The sequence below is a fragment of the Haemaphysalis longicornis genome, unplaced genomic scaffold (genome assembly GCF_048455015.1).
Source record: "Haemaphysalis longicornis isolate Haplotype H1 unplaced genomic scaffold, Haemaphysalis longicornis Haplotype H1 scaffold_2, whole genome shotgun sequence".
Taxonomy (NCBI): Eukaryota; Metazoa; Arthropoda; class Arachnida; order Ixodida; family Ixodidae; genus Haemaphysalis; species Haemaphysalis longicornis.
The window spans coordinates 151,573,996-151,591,287 of record NW_027526295.1 but is presented as its reverse complement, the minus strand read 5'-3'; the positions used below and the strand labels follow the sequence as shown (position 1 = coordinate 151,591,287).

The window sequence follows — 17,292 nt, the reverse complement described above, 5'->3', positions numbered from 1 at the left end:
GTTGACGGTCGCTAACAATAATAATGCAATAAAATTGTGATTGCTAGTACGTTATAACTCCCCTGAGCGAAGAGAATGTCTGTTATCAGAGGAAGCTATGATTGTGCTGGTGGAGCAGGAGAGGAACAGGGAACTACGGAATGATGATACAGATGTCACAGTTCAAGGTTGTGCTGTGGTCCGTTCAAGGCTGTAGAAAAAAAAAGTGGGAGGGGGAGTGTTATTGTGTCGAGGTTCCTATTAAGCAAGGGCTTATATTTTTTCCTGTTTCAACGTCGGTGCCGCCGCTGCTATATATTCAATTTGGAAAATTGAGATCCCATCGTAAACGCCTCTATTTTCGGTTGTATACTGTTCCATTTATTTTTATTTTTCATTCGTGAAAAAAGATTTTAATGAACAGTTGAAAAAAATCATTAGATGTTTGTTCGTTAATCATGAAATGAGAAACCCTCATTCAAAAACTGCGCAGATTTGCGTCAGCAGTGTTACTGTATAATAATACGAGAACAAATTCTTAGGTAAACTCACTTTAGTTGAAGACATCGTTAAAACTGCGCATACGGACGCGATAAGGAAAAGAAGGCACAGGACGGGCGCAGACTCACAACTAGTTTATTGAAAAATGGAGCATGCTAATATACCCACACCAGCACATGCGCACACATGTCACCACCTTTATCACATGATAAAACGGTTTAGAAATTCATATTCATTTCCATACAAAAATATGGATGGTTCACTTACCCACTTGTGACCATGCTTTCGAATGAAAAAGGCCTCGATTAATTCCCTTGCCAGCTGTTCTCTGCTTTTGCTCAGCACCTTTGTCTGAGTCAAAAATGGCGGTCTTTTCCTTGTCCCGTCCGTATGCGCAGTTTTAAGTATGAATATGAACCAACTAGCCCAACAACATGCTTTGCTGTGCTTTGAAGACATCGATTTATTGCGTAAACTTTTTTTATAGGGCTACCAGAGGCATTTAGCAGCGTTCTCTTCCCGTATAACCAGACATCGAAATAAACCTCGTGATGCACTTGAAGAAGTAATGTAGTGCAGAGTGGTATCTAAACATTCAGCATGTTTTGTGCAATTTCGCACCTTCTACCAGCATATTTGCACTCAAACCATAGGGTGCTGTGGTGAACACCCTAATCGGCCATAAATACCAATCAGCACCCTTTGTGGCTGCTGTTGCAGCCTTTTAAACGGCTGTTTACACCCTTTATATTGCAGCACCCAAATGTTAGGGTGCCGGAGCTAAATTAGGGTGCTTAAAACGCGCAAAAAAGGCGTAAATTGTTGAATGCACCCTCTCCGCACCCTTAAGGGTGCAAAAATGTTTAGTGTGCAGCACGGGGCAGGCAAGTTCTAAGTATTCTTGGTTTTATTCTGAGCGTGAGCATGCACCACCAGGACGTATCTGAGTGTCAGCATGGTCCTGAATACCATCCACATCGGTCTGTAGAGGGATTGGTATCTGCGTATGCATTTTCATTGCGGTCTGTGTGGACGCTTGCTTATTCCGGGTAGCCCTTCACCGTGACCCGCCGTCCTAGCACGGGAGATCAGCTGTTGTCGACCGCGCACTGCGGGGTAGGTAAGGCTGCTGTGACTCTTCTCAGCTTTGGAACGTGTGTCATGTTAGTGTCTGTGTGTTCCCGCGTTCTCAAACTATGTGCCATATATAGCATGCATGGGTTGTAAGAAACGCGCACGTAGCAGCCTGCTGTGTGCAATAGCGGGGTGAAGGCGTGTGCCGTGTGGGAAAGGGCTTGTTAGGTGTCGGCGTCATGTTATTTCGCCTAGCGAGGGAAAGTGGAGGTGGGAGGGAAAGACATCCTTGCGACGCGGTAATGAGCTACTACTACGCATGGGGCATTGTTTCCATATGTTATTGCATTAGAGGACGCCACATATCTTGTATACACAACCCATCACTTCGCTTCCATCTCTTCGTCAGTAAATGATCCGCGGCTGAATGAAGGGGATTGCTGCTTCGTACGTGGAAGGTTTCGAGTGACCTTGGTGTCCTTGTCGACCAAGCTTGGTCGATAAGTACACGACGTCGGTGCTACATTGCTCCTAGTTGTTCCCCACCTGCGCCGCGCCGCCTATCATGCATCGGCGTTGGTTTAAACATTTAAAGAACTTGAGCGCAAGCGTACAGAAGTGAACGGCGGTTCTATAATATTCTCTTTCTCTCGGTCCACGTCCACGTGCCTATGAAAATCCCCGAAGGAAACTAGGCGTAAAATTACTGTAGACGGGTATAATCTGGCATGCACTCCGAGGGGCGAAAAAAGAAAACGCCCGTGTGTGGAGATTTCGGCGCACGTTGAAAACCCCCTTGGTCAAAACAATTTCTAGAGAGAGAGAGAGAGAGAGAAGATTCTTTGCTGCCACAGAAAGGGCCAGTCTTGCACAATGCTGGGCTTTCTGCTTCAGATGAATGGTGAAACTGCGATGAGGCTTAAATAAACTTGAAAACGCGAGTGCACACGCACGCACAATAAAAGCCAGGTAGCGAGAAAGACCACCTCCATTACGGTTCACATCATAGCCCAGTATTAGCGCCGGCGCCTTAAAGGCCAGAAATTATAATTTCAAAAGCTTGCAGGTAATGGAAAGTAGACTGTTTATTTCACTAAAAAGAAAGGTGTGCAGTAAATAAGTACTCATGAGGATGGCCCATGGGGCATAGACTTGGGCACTTAAGTCAGACCAACGAGCCACGGAAAGATGCATGATAGCAGTGGAGTTGGAATGGACATATACTGCGTATAACTGATAACCGGTGGGCCACCAGGGTAACTGAATGACTCTGGGAGACTTGCCTTGAAGTATAAGAACGGTAACTTGATAGAGGGATTAGATAAAAAACTTTGGTGGCAACGAAGGGTTTTGAAAAGAGCAGGGGAGGAGCTGTTCGAAGTTAAGGTGCATGCCTTGGTTCCACAGGGGACATAATATATGATTAATTGATTGTAGGGTTCAACGCGCCGACGCAACGCAGGCGATGAGGCGCGCCGTAGTGGAGGGCTCCGGATTAATTTTGACCACCTGGGGATCTTTACGTGCGCCGAAATCTCGTACACACGGGCGTTTTTGCTTTTTGTCTCCAGAGGAAGGTCCCCTTCATTCACCCCGAGTAGTCCGAGTGGCGCTGGCTACCACCCCCAAGCGCAGGAAACAAAAACACCTGAACATAAATACCCCAGAAAGTGGAGGCTAAAGTAGCCCCGCCGGTAGCGTAGTGGTTATCGAACCAGACCGGTATTCTGGAGGTCGTGGGTTCGGATCCCACCTGGCGGGCATTTTTTCTCCACTTTCTTATTTTCCAAATTCTTTATCTTGACCAGCTACATCCTCCCCTTTGCTTTCCGAGGTTTTCTTGACGGCCAATTCTTATTTCTGTCTTACATATATTTATATATATATATATATATATATATATATATATATATATATATATATATATATATATATAGACATATTAGATGCTTTATTTAAGATAATCCTCTCGCCTGTCTTAAAAGAGTTAGAAATTACCAGCTGCTTCCGCAAGCACAGATAAGCGGTATGTATTTAAAGGCAAGCGTAAAAGAAGAAATGTCAATTTTTATCACGTCCTCAGAATTTCTACACATTCGAGGCATCAAATCCTGCGAAGCACGTAAACATGAACGTGGTATTTTCGGATGACAAATTAGGTTTTATTAGTGCTCAATATATCGTCGTGTTTACGTAGACAAGGCAAGAACTATCTTTTTAATTGGGTGGCCGTAGTTGCTTTCAAGTATTTTGTTGCTTAAACCGAACCCAGAAATCCTGCTCACGCGCCTCCGCGGAGAGTAGCGCCTCTGTGGGTCCGTTGCGGCGCGACGCTCCGTAACTGAAGGGAGCGAATGAGGAAAAATCAATAACTCCTCACCCAAACCAGTGAGCTCATTGCTCTCCCGGTTGTATTCAGAACAGCTTTCACTCTCCAGTACTGTGTATTTTTATTCATGTAACTCGAATAATGCATGTTACCTGGGCATACAACTTTTTTAATGGCGTCTATGAGCAGTCTCTGAAAAATGGACCACTTGGCTCTCTTAAATCGCGCATTGTGTCGCTGCAAGATCAGATATCGAATTGCTCTCCGTGATTTAAGCACTAAGTTATGTTAACTTCAAGACGTCATTCATGAAACGCACCATGATTGGTGCAAGAAAAAAATGTTACTGGGCACTTTTTGTCCGCAGTCTGATGCCAGGTTAGAGAATAGGTACGTGTGGTGCCCTCTCTTGTATTGGCCGGTGTCCTCTACAGCACCACTAAACTGAAAGGGGATTTGTAACGAGTAGTATGGCTTGTTATTGAGTATAGCGGTAAACTGAGTCTAGTGGTACTTCTTTAAAGAAGTGAGACTTCCCATACGCCCTGTTTTCCTGAAGCTCAACGCACTTGCGGAGTGGTTTACCCGATAATTGTATTGCTTCATGTGGGAGGGTACGCTGCTACGCACAGGTAATTTTAAGCTACATCCACATCCAACAATCGTATTTTGTTGTACAAAAAGCTAGGGCATGTTGTTTTAGTTGGAAACCAAGCCACCATGACTCACGCAAAAAATTTACATAAAAATGAGTTCCCTTCTCTCGTAACGTCAAACATGCCTTGTTCTAGCGGTAAATTATATATATAAAGTTAAGTTCGTGCAGCCATTATAACACAATTCCGGGCTGCTCGTTACATTTTTTTAAGTGCGATGCACTTTATAAGCGACCCCAAACCATCCACCGCCGGCGGCGGCGGCGTCCGCAGCCCTGCTCTCCCTAGCAACGGCGCAGAGCGGAGAGGAGCGTCGGTAGCAACGGCGCAGTGACGTCACTCACCACTTGACGCCACGCCCTTACCGCTCCCTCGCGGCACGGCGGTGTGCGCCGCGCGCATCCCTCTCCTCACCCGGCAGCTGCCGTGCGCCGCTGCGCGCGTCCCCCTCCCCCTTCGCTCGCTCCTCCTCTCTCTCGCGCGCCCGCCTTCTCTCTCAGCCACCTGGCTCGGCGCGCTCAGCGCGGCGTACCCCCCTTTATGCAGCGATAAACCGCCAGACCTCCGTGGGTCGGCTCGCGCGCGCTCTCTCGCTACAGTCTCCTGCTCGCTCTGCTCCAGTTTAGACCGTTCGCTGGCTGGGCGCCTCTCAAGGCGATGTCAGAATTACTACGCCGTGTACTCTCGGCGCAAGAAATGCATTCGCACTTCCTCACGATTCCCTTCGGGGAGGTGGGGGCAATTTTTTGGTTTTTACACACATTTGTTGAAGTGGAGCCAAAATTTCAGGACCACGTGGAGATCGTAAAACACGATAACATTTGCCAGTTTACCACGGGACTTCGCACTACGCGACAAAAAGGTGCTATTTTTCGTGTTTGTTGAACCCTCGCCCACCCCGAGAAAAGAAGCAGATCTAGAGAGAGCACAGGCCACCAAAAAATCAGCCATCGAAAATCTGCGACAAATAATGAAATCAGTTGGCTTCATAAAAAGTAGTATCGGCTGAAGCATGCACAAAACAAAAACGATACGCTGAAATTCTATAGGTAAGCTTTCGTATATAAAAACGAGTATCACCTGAAAGAGATATAAAACAAAAGGAAATAGCTCGAATTATTATGAAGGTAAACTTTGGAAACATGTCATAATTAGAATAAATTCAATCATGTCCGTAACTAGTTGCCCATAGCATGCGATCTGTGAAAATCAAAATATAGTATATAGGTTCGAACAGGTAAGCATCCAAATTCGTCCACCTAAACGTTTGCGCTCTAAAATGTCCCTGCACCGAAATTTCGCAGCGAGAAACGTCCTGCACTGAAAGGTCCTGAATTTTAGGCCCGTGTTTTTATTGTGGGCTTTTTTTTGCTAAACCAGCCACATACTTTTGTAAAAAGGAAGCATTTCAAACTGGTGTTGCACGTTTTTTTTGTCAGATTAAGGAAGCTTATTCACTTGCGGAGAAAGAGACGTCGCAATGCACTGGCTGCCGCATTAGGGTGATGCATACAAACCCCCGATGTGTACACTAATAGGAGTTTAACGCACCGAAGTTGCGGAGGGGCTATCGAGTGCACAGAAGAGTGCGTCGCGCGTGGGTTCGGGGATGGTATACGTTTTTCACTCCGCCTGGGGGTCTCTAACATGTGGCAAAGCCGCCTACCCAGAATTGTTTATGTCGTGCGCCACTTACAACAGTTACCGCTACTGAAACGCGCTCAGTAGCACGTGGGCTGGTAGTATGTTACATGTCCTTCAACAAAAAAAGTATGGCCATGGGCGCAAGCGTTTTAACGCTTGCACCCATGGTCAGCTCACCGACGTTCACTTTATTATCGGGCTAAGGTGCTCGGCATCAATTTTTTGTCAATAGAATGGCATCTACAATTTTAGTTCAATTTGTTCTCTCAATTCAAGGTATATTCGTGTTCCATTTCGAAATCCACTGACGTAAGCCATAGTTACTAAAACTTAGGATTGAAAGGGCGTACCGTAACATTCAAATCACCCCTCGCCCGCTGGCAACTTCAGCATCAACCAAAATGACGAATGCTGAATATTTGTAATGCTTCGTGGTAAGCACAACCATGATATATAAAAGAATTTATTCTTGGGGTCATCACCTACCGCTTGTTTCCCTTTTTAATGTCCCTTTCAACAATTTTTACAGTATATGCCTTGATATATCAAGGCATATACGGTAAACACCGGCCGATTTTTTTACTTTTATTTCATTTGGTGTCAATTTATTGCACTAGATGTTAGCTCACAAAGATAAACTTCAGATAGTGCACTAGTTTTAAACGATAGTTGCACACTATGCACATACAGATACTGCTACTACTGCTGCTTCTACCATGGGAGGAAAAAAAACTTAACTCCAACATTTTTTTCTGCATAGTAGAACCTGAACAGCCTTTGAGACGAAGCTTTTGTGGATAATAAATGTGAGTGGAGGTGTCTTTTCTTTTTGAAATCATTATTCCCGTTTCGGAGCCAATCGAACAAACTGAAATGTAAACATGATTCTGTCTTCAGTCGGCCCAAGGGCTATCCTTGAACCTCCCAGTTGGGGGTCAAGATTCGGACGGCTTGCTCAGGTCGGCCACCAATTTTTTCGTCACGTTGAGGATCCTTTAGATACGGTCATTTCCTTTAAAGACGATATAGTCTTTCTTGGGCTACATAAACCCAGAAATTTTGGTCTGTTTGTCTGTGTGTCTGTCTGTCTGTGTGTCTGTCTGTCTGTCTGTGACTCGATTCATCCACCCGGCCAAAGTAAAACAATGCCTGCGCAATAGTCTTATATAGTCACAGCTAATTCTACCCGTCTAAGCCCGGTGTACTGTTCATACTTGTCAACATTGTTGAAGAAGAACAAGACATTACGCAAATATAAGACAACAAATTAATACAGAATTGATATTTGCAGTGTTCCTTTATAAAAAATTATACATGCTGATTTTTGCGAAATTAAATACTTCATCAACTGCAGAAACGAAATTCACTACGCTCTCGCCTGCTGTCGCCCTCGCCACTATAGCTTCTGGCGCCATTTTAAGAAATACCGGCAACAGTTACGAAAGGTTCCACTAGGTAGAATCCACGATCTGCTTGCGCCTGTATTCACGAGCGTCTTCGCCGTACGGCAGCGTTGGAATCGAGACAGCCGGCCTGAAGCAGTGGAACGCGGTAAATTTAAAATGATTTAAACAAACCTTTGGCGTCTTTACCTTGGGAGGAGCGCGACGCAAGAGGAACAACATGAGAGGTGAGCGGAAAAGCGAAGAGAGGCATTTACTTGGCAAAAGTCGACAAAGACTATCGTGTTTTGTCGACATTTTCAACGAAAGAAGCAGATATGCGGCCAATTTTTTTCATGCAAGACGCGGGGCGGGGAACTCGCTAAGGGTAACTGTCTATGGCGTTGTGCCGCTGAGCACAAGGACGTGGTTTCAATTCCCGTTCGCGGCGCTGCTTTTCTGATGGAGGCGAAAAGCAAAAACGTCCGCGTGTACGAAATCTCGGCGTACATTAAAGATCCCCAGGTGGTGAAAATAAATCCGGATTCGAGCCTTCCACTACGGCACGTTTCATCGCCTGTGTAGTGTCGGTGCGTTAAACCCCACAATCAGGACCAATCCCGTCAACACTTGTGGTCTCCAGTTTTCGTAAACGTAATCGACAGAAAATATAGCTAAAACCAAAAAATACAAAATCGCGACAACCACAATTATCACGAGGCCAAGTTTTTTTTAATATGAAAGAAAAAACTGCACAAAAAAATGGAAGGCAGACGCGAGACAACCAGAGCAGTGTCTCGTGAAAGCGTTTATCGGAAGCTTTGCAGAGTCACTTTAGGCAGATTAGATAGCACTAGAATGCTACGAACTCACGTTACGTGGGCAGCCTAATTGGCTGGTTGCGTCGTTTTTTTTGTGTTTTTTTGTAGATGAGACAAGTATAATTTCGACAGATGTTAATGTTCCCGGTATGAATAAATTCGCAGAAGCAGCACAGAGAAATGGTCCCGGTAACGAACCCGGCACACGCCGTCAACGCACGTGGGTATGCGCACAACCGGTTTTCGTCAGCTCTGCGCACGCGCAGCGAGGCCGATCGCTTATTGGGCACGGCCGTACCGGAACCGGATTTCCGCTGTGCTATAACTCTTGTGGCGCTTTACTACGGTGTGCATCATTGTCCAATTCCAGCTATTACACGTTAAACACCTATTTTAACTTTGTTTCGCTTCCGTGTGGAGTTTGTTTATCATTGCTTCCTGTGGACTGCTTCATATTGCGCCGGATAATTATTCCTACCATTCACAAGCGCCAGTATAGCGAAGGTATACGAGCGTCAAGCGTGCTTTAATGAAGACAATGGTGTCACAAAAGAGCGGAGAACAGCTTCCGTTACGGCTGCCGGTAGACGTTGAGCCCACGTACGCATACGCCCAGCCTTCAACGGAGACTGCTTACGATTATTCTTTTTTTTTTGTTTTGTTTTCGATTTGTTTTTATCGACTCCCCACAGCGCAACAGTTTCTTTTTTTTTTTCCTTGGCTTTTTTTATATCGCCTACCACTTCGATTTATTCGAGTAAAACCCATCCGGCGCGATTTTTTTTACTAAAAGAACAGCACAATGTTCACTTATGTACTCACGACCCCCCCCCCCCCCCCGTCCTCCCATCAACTGTGTACAGGATTTGCTTTGCGACGAGCAATGTTGGCACATAGGAGTCGTGCCCCCAATAGTTGTTTGTAAATGTCGGTCCTCTAAACGCTTCGTACTTTCGCTGTTCGCTACTCAGAAATACTTTTTCTATGGCACTGACAACAGCTTCAACAAGGGGCGCGAAAACCTGCTTCTTTTTGGCAAGATCTGTGTGAAATAAAAAAATCAGTGCTGTTAAGATGTGACAATAGACTGGGATGTAAGAAAACGTGGGAGATTGGGTGACTAATTATCGACACGATTTCACAACGTTGTACACAAGGCTAGGGAAAAGGACATAAGACACGCTGAAAGGTGTACTGACGAGAGAAGAATACATAATATATAGAACGGAAGCAAAATACGAATTAATTAGCATAATTTTCATGATGTCGCATTTTTCACTTTTTTTGTCGGAAGTTCACAGAAAGTGATGCTCGTTTTTGGAGAGGGCAATTAAACCCTTGTTTAAATCACCGCCTGCATAGCGTCTTTCTTTCCGTCCTTACATTCTGCGCCGTGGAATCATGTGGACGGCAATTGGTCGCTGGAACACTCAACCGCGTGCCACCTCGACTGTTACGGCCGTTTTGTCGGTTTCCGAGGGAAGACATTTTTTCTAACGCCACTATGAGCACCCTTTAATGGAAACGTAGATACCCCAGGACATTTTAATATTACAATATTCGTATGCAGAGAAAGTATGCCACATCAAGTGCCACAGACGGACAGACGGTTTTGCTCTTTGAATCCACAGAGATTACTGCTAAACCTTCAAAATGTTGAGCGCGTTTCAGTTATTTGATGTGCGTAAAGTGGTAATATTACTGCGTGAGAATGTCTGTCAGTACCAAAAATAAATGCCCAGTTGTTCACGCTTACATACGTAAGTCTTATAGTAGTTTAAATTACAGTGATAGCTTGCAATGCTGTGAAGAATCACTGAAGAAAAAAAACACGAGCCATTACAGGTGAATGCAGATGACCAGCGAAGCTTCTCTTAGTACGCGACACCCAGGTGGCGCCATATTTATTGGAAAGGTGTAAACAAATTTATTTCTCTTGAAAGTTGACGACGGGCATCCTCAATTAAGACGCATGCAGTTATCCACACACTTCTACTTTGACTCTAATGATCGTGCAAACGGTGCATCGTGTTGACTAATATACTGAAGATGCCTATCGAGTTTTGAGACGTATAAGGTTGAGGCCAAGAACGGCGAGCTACTTTGGAGGTGGCCGCGTTCTGGCAGTACACACACGGGACATTCGTTTTCCAACGCCCCGCGCTATAAAATGCTTCAGACACATCATTTTTCGTTCGCATACATGAAAAATACATTGAATACTAGTCAAATAAGCTTCGCCTAAAAAACTTATTTGTCATGAGGCGTCTCGCTGTCGTTGTTTGGGAAGCCGCGGTTCCGAAAAAACAAGGTGTGGGTTATAAAGGCTTCATTTTGTGAAGCGGAGCTTTGATGCCATCGCTTGTAATTCGCGGACTTCTTTCTGTGTATCCCACCTGAATAATTACCAAATCACTCTGTTTTGTGGATTGTATTTGGCCTTGTAACTGCAGTAGACGTGTTCGGGATGACTGGTATTCAGAACCTCACTACAATACATTTCGGAGTTGACATACAGTGAGCAGCCGTGTTAGCGCAGTGGTATCGTTATTCTGATATCGCCGCTAAGGCGTGGCGCTGTGGTAAATGGCACGTTGGCCCCGGCCATTTTTATTTTGACAAAAACAAAACCAAGGAGGAAAAAGGTCGCTTATATGCGAATATTTTTTACACAAGTAATTTTCGTGAATACCACGGGCTTGGAGGGAGTATCCACAATATAAATTAATGAAGCCGCGTAAGGTTAGGCTAACTACTTTGAGGCATCGTGCTATCGACACCGTTAACAGGAAACCCAGTAAAATTTAATATTCACCAGAAACTATTTCTGTGCCGCGAATTGATTTTTGTTCTGTCATTATATGAGATGCGCATTTATATCTAGTTTTGCTCTGTGTTTCGAATGTTTAGCGTTTATTTTTGTACGCACCTTTCACGCTCTACTTGTCACAAACGCTAGAACTTGTACTGGTGTCCTTGTTAACCACCTTTACAGAATGCCCTACGGAAGGGCCTGCGAGATACTTGTAAATAAATAAATTAATACAAGTAGAATCTTACTGATAGTGAAGTTAAGAACTTAGTTGAAGCACTGGTCACAAGTGGCGTGTCCATGAGTTCGCATCGTGTGGAACAATAATTATAAAGTCACGAAGGAATTATAAAACTACTTGTTACGTCACGATATCTAAAAAAGAATCAATTCCAGAGCTTCATTGAAGTCGCTACGGTAACACGCAGGGATTTTTCCTTGCAGCTACTTTTCGGAACACGTTTTGAAATTTCAGGCTTTCTGCTGACGTAATTACATGTGCCCTGCAATTTGAGTTTTCTCAAAAGCATAGCAACGATACAAAACTTCGTTATAATGCAACCCCGGCTGCTGCTGTTACATTTTTCACTCGGAAATGTCGTTGCGAAGTTGTAGTTGTCCGAAATAAGTAATTATTATCGAATCTTTTCTTCTGGTAGTATAAAACGAGTGATAAACAGGAAAAAAGCGTTCTAGATAGACATAGGCAGTTTATTTAGTAGACGGCGTCAATCACTTCGCAGAGGACAACCTTTCCAAGCTTCACCAGAATCCCAACGGAAACGGCATCCACTTGGCATTCTACAATAGTCGTCACGGGGGAACCCTATTGAAGAGACGACCAATTAACTTGAGGAGCAGGAGTGTACTGCGCCGTCGCATTTGACAGACAAACCGATCGAAAGCCGCGACCACCCCTCACATTGAGAAAAAAAGAGGAAAAGTAGCCTTCACTGTAAACGCAAACTAGCCGGAAATGGAGTTTTAATCAAGTAATGTGCCCTGAAAAGTACTTATAGCAAAAAATGTACTCCCTAGGCATGGTCTAAAAAAGTGGACGAACCTCCATGGTAGTACCGTTGCCCATCCGTGTAGCAAAAGGGAGGATTTAGAACGACTTAACACCATCTGTTAAATGGCGTTCGGTTCCTTGTATACAACCACGTCCACAATAAACTCCCCATCTGGGGTAATCATCTCAAGCGGGCGGTCGCCATGTTAGTCTTGTGTTGTTTCCGTGTGTCAGCACTTCAACCGTGGACTAATGCTAATTATAACGAGAAAGCAGGACGCGACGGGTGCATGCAGCTACAAAACCGATACCGTACGTATACCCGTATAGATGCTTCAGCCAGCGCGATCACAAGCAGACAGCGCGGCCGTGTTGTTTCAATCTGTTTATTTTGGCGGTAGGTGTTGTCAAACTCTGCTGCTAACAAAGAGACAGTTCTCGCCGTTGCAAACAATTGCAATGTTCATCTGCTTCGCTTGCTTGCGCATATATAGACAATTTAAATTCTCGTGCCAGCGCGCCAACGCACCCGACTGCAGCGACTCAGCTTGCCCTGGCGGCACGACTTGCTGCCCGGATGTAAACAACCTCCGTGCTATTGGTGCTATTCTATGCAGCGCGGCCGGTGACTTGGTGCGGCCGGAGCTTCAAGCGCCTCGCCTTGGGCCATCATTTTTTCTTATTTGAGAAGGACTAGTAGTGCCATTTGGTGGAAAAATTTTTATGTGTCCCTTTCACACGACGAACGGCCGCTAACAACATTTGGATACGGCGACAGCTGTGGACAGCTCGCTGGTAAGTGGTCTGTCATCAGTCGATGCGTTTGTCAATCGTTTCGATAGGGTTAACTGCGAAGTACCCGTGCCGCACACAGCACGTACACGCACGGGCAAAGAAAAAAGCGCACACTCGTTTTATTGTACTTGTTTGTGGCTTTTGGGGTATGCATTCGCATTCTTTTGTAGGCCGGTTTGTATCAGGGCATTCGAGATGAAATCGTTTGTCGCGCGCGGCGTCGTTTCAATGCAACGTGACGGTTACTCAGGTAGCCGAATCGCCTCCGAAAGCGGTGCATCGTCGGGCCCTGTCGGTGAATATTGTGGGACTCTGTCTCTCATATGCATCGAACTGCTCGTGTTCTTTTTAGTTAACTGCTCTACTTTGTAATATCTATTTGTTAACGCTCCTGATAGCTTGCCTGTCCAAATGTCTTTGTGTTGTTTTCGTTCAAGGCTATGACTCATTCTTAGCGCTCTGGTCGGCGAAAGCCGCAGATCAGACGGCCACCCCCTTCGAAAACTGTGCCCTGTAGATACGGTGGGGTTGTTTGCTCGCTTAAGTCGACTCTTCACATCTAACAGCGTACCCTATTAAGGAAAGGGTGACATGCGTAAAATATGCTATGAGCCTATCGAATGATTAAATGCATATAGTGTGGACCACGACGGCGACGTGGTTCGAAACCGAAATGTTTTTATTCCCTTTCGGATGATAATGAGGGGTCTGTATACAATCGGGGCCCGTCAGTCGCCAGCTAAGGCCACGTAATTGAAAACACAAATTCATGCCCTTATGGAAGAGAACCGAGTTTGCCGTAGCATGACACAAGTCTGCCGGGTATAAAAAAGGATATCATTTTTTTAGAAGAACAATGCACACACTCTTCTTTTGTTGGTAATAACTTTGTCATAATCAATAGTAAGACCATACCCATCTTCACTGTCATTTAAAGTTGTGCTCGAGTATATTGTGCGGAAGTAATATCTTTTTTATTGCTGCAAAAGCCACGACGGTTAATGTACTGGCACTTGGTTTTATGAAGCCTTTGCATTCCTAATTTAGGTACTGGAATTCGCAGGGAACCTGGCCTTACAATTTTATTACTGTACCGAATTATTAAGTTCATTTAACCACAGTGTCTGTTTTGAATTTTACGTGTGGGCATTTTTTTTCTTTGTTGCTTTTTCAGGCAGATGTTCCTCTGACTCCCTGCCTGCATTCCGTGAACGGGGAAGTTAGCCTCCACATCGATGGCCAGCGTGTCTTGACTGCATCGTCTTTACTGGGAGGACTGTGCAGTCTGTTTGCATCGTTCTGGGTTTTCAACATTCAATATCCCAAGAAGGCACACAGAGCTCTAACGTTTGTGGAACATGCGTTTTTGGACCTTGCCAGCACCAAACCACGTGTGAAGGATTTAGAACTAATAAAAGTTTATCGCATCAATATCGCTCACTAATATTTTATTTGTTTTCGATCGTGTAATCATTGAATAGTAGTCAAAAAGAATTCCGTACTATGTTTCTGACTTTTTCTTTTTCTTTTTTTACTGAAAAGGGGATATTTGGTGGGCCGTTCTGTATGCTGATAATACAGCTTTCTTTCAGTGAAGCAATAATATTTACAAAGTAATTTAACTTGAAACAATTATCTAAATAATATTGGCAACTGGTGCGAAATGAATCAACTAAAAATTATCCGAAAAACACGAATTTCATGGCTATTTGTTCCCACTCTAAAGAAGCTGTCGCGATACCACCCATTCTGTTCTATATCATTGCAATTAACCCGTCAGACTCGGTCACTTTTCTTGGCGCATTTGTGTCTTTATCAAAACGCACTGGTATTTTCCGCAGCATATTTTTCGTTCTTTATATTACTCATTTATCCATAGCCATCTCACTGCAGTCTGTCTCCTACATCATTTATTTCTTGTGCCTTTACCACCTACAAAATGCTTGTTACCTTTCAATATCAAATCGTTGCACAGATCTCGCTCATTTCACCACAAATTGAAAAATTGTTTTGTTGTTGTAAACCACTGCAACCATTTTTTGTTCACTTTGTGTACTTAGTACTGATGCGTACTGATAAGTTCTGATAAATACTGACGCGTTATCCATCCTCTAGTATTATAAAATGATTTCACTTACCATGCGGTTGTGTTTGTGCCTATCTGTTTTTCAAGTATTTCCAGTTCTTGTATTATTATTGTTTCTACAATTTGTTCAACTAGCAAACAGCTCTCGCTCATTTCACCACCTACTTATTTTTTGGTTGTTGTTGTAAACCACTGCAACCATTTTTTTCACTGTGTACTGAGCGCTGATGCGTACTGATCAGTTATGATAAGTACTGACGCGTTCTCGATCCGCTAGTATTCTATAATGATTTCACTTACCATGCTGTTGTGTTTGTGCCTATCTTTGTTTTTCGCGTATTTCCAGTTCTTGTAGTAATATTGTTTCTAAGGTTTGTTCAACTAGCATCGTATTGCTGTCTTCAATTCCTAACTGGCGTGTTATTTAGCAATGTACCATTTGTGATTTCTAATATGAGGTCGCCATAAGTATTTATTTCGGAACCTCCTTGTGTACACCATGTACCATGTAAACTTGTCTGCGAAAGTTCGTTTGAAATAAACCTGAAATAGAGAAAAACCGTGTGAAATCAGTACTCCCGCAGGGAACTAGAAATTCTCCGTTGTGGCCTTGAAAACCTCCTTTCGGAAGGCCTACAAAACTCCCCAAGCTTTCGTCAAACTCCATTCAAAAGAAGTAAATGCTTCCCTTGAACCTCCTAAAAACGCCCCTATACTAACATAAGTACTTCCAAAGGAAGCCATAAAAGGCTCCTATTCAACCGCCTAAAAATTCCATAAACATCACTTAATAACGCCCTTCAGGATGTAAAGAATACTCCATTTTGACCTCCTTAAATTCTCCCGAACATCTCTTAACACTCCCTAAATACCTCCTTTCTATAACCTAAAAACGCCCTGTTTTGAGGAGGTAAACAAAACCTCCCTGTTCCATGTAGTAAAAAAACTCCTACAAGGAGGACCACTAGAGGACAGGCGAAAAAGAACCTCTAGGGAGTATATGGGAGGAAAAAAAGTTTAGAGTGGTAGCCATTTTGAGAAATAGAGGCGCTTGGGCGAGAATCCTGGACTTGATAAAAAAATAAGAGAGCTATTTTTCGGCATATATTGATGAGGAAATAACCGTGTGCGAATGTGAATGCACTTTATTTGTAATCTTAAATTATGCCCTGGGACTCCCGTGCTAAGTTCGTGTCGTCGTTGTTTCAGGCTCGCAATTCATTGTACTCCCCTCAACCCATTGCAGCGGCGACAGCTCCGATAGCCTTGTTGATTGCCGCCGCCTTGGCGGCATTCGCGGCGATCTTGCCCGCCTTCTTTAGCCACTTCTTGAACTTCTTGCCGAAGCCGTACTCCGCCACGTCACTGTCCGGTTCCCGTCCTTCGTCGTCCTCCTTCGCCAGTGCTTCCGTAACGTCGGCTTCTTCAAGAAGTTTTCCTAAGTGTGTTAATGTCTCGCTCGGATCCTCGTCGGGGTGAGCATCGAGCCAGTCCTCGATAGTCTTCGAGAGCAACACCACGGCAGCTCGTAATTTAGTGTCTGTGCGCACAAAAAAAGAAGAGAGGGTGGTTCGATTAGCATGTAAACCAGAAAGGAAAATATTTCTGTCAGAGACAAGCTTGTAACGCATTGAGAAAATGCCGCGAGAACTAAGTCAACTTGCAATATGATGTTTTGGGCATAGAACAGAACATTATATGTGAACCTAAATACCAAATATCTTTCTATGCACGCCTATACGCACTGTGATTTCGTGTGCGCAAGTACGACACGATAACCGGACTATAGTACAGGTCGTTGCGTGAAAACATTTTTTTACGCCAGTTATTAATTGCAGGCTTTCATAGTACAATCTTTCGATTAACACCCTTTATTAGTCTTCTGGAAACTGAAATAAATAATTCTAGTTTCGAAGTTTTTTTTGTTCTATTTTGTTTTGGTGGCATGGGTGTCAAATTCTTGACAAGGGGAACAGAAAATCGTTTTAGGCATTCAGACGGTTTCCTTCCAACACCAGTTGTCAGGTAGGCACTGCCTACCACCACCAAGTGTGGGGCACAGTCACATGAACATAATTTCCCTTGGAAGTCGTGAAAACACAGCCGCCCACGTAGAGGAGTTGGTAAGAGATCGGACTTATCGTGGTACCAATTCCCACTAACTAACAAAAAAACTAACCAGCAGTGTTTTTGTTTTAGGT

General features: G+C 44.2%; 1 protein-coding gene across 1 annotated transcript in view; it reads right to left on the bottom strand.

Annotated features, from left to right (window-relative positions):
* Positions 1-16,218: 16,218 nt before the first annotated feature.
* The window catches only part of LOC144169314 (uncharacterized), a 32,245-nt gene continuing 31,171 nt past the window's right edge, over positions 16,219-17,292 (bottom strand). The window contains exon 5 of the mRNA XM_077698404.1: positions 16,219-16,631. Within this exon, the coding sequence (XP_077554530.1) occupies positions 16,324-16,631 (308 nt within the window). The 3' untranslated portion in view covers positions 16,219-16,323. The remainder of the gene's footprint in view (positions 16,632-17,292) is intronic.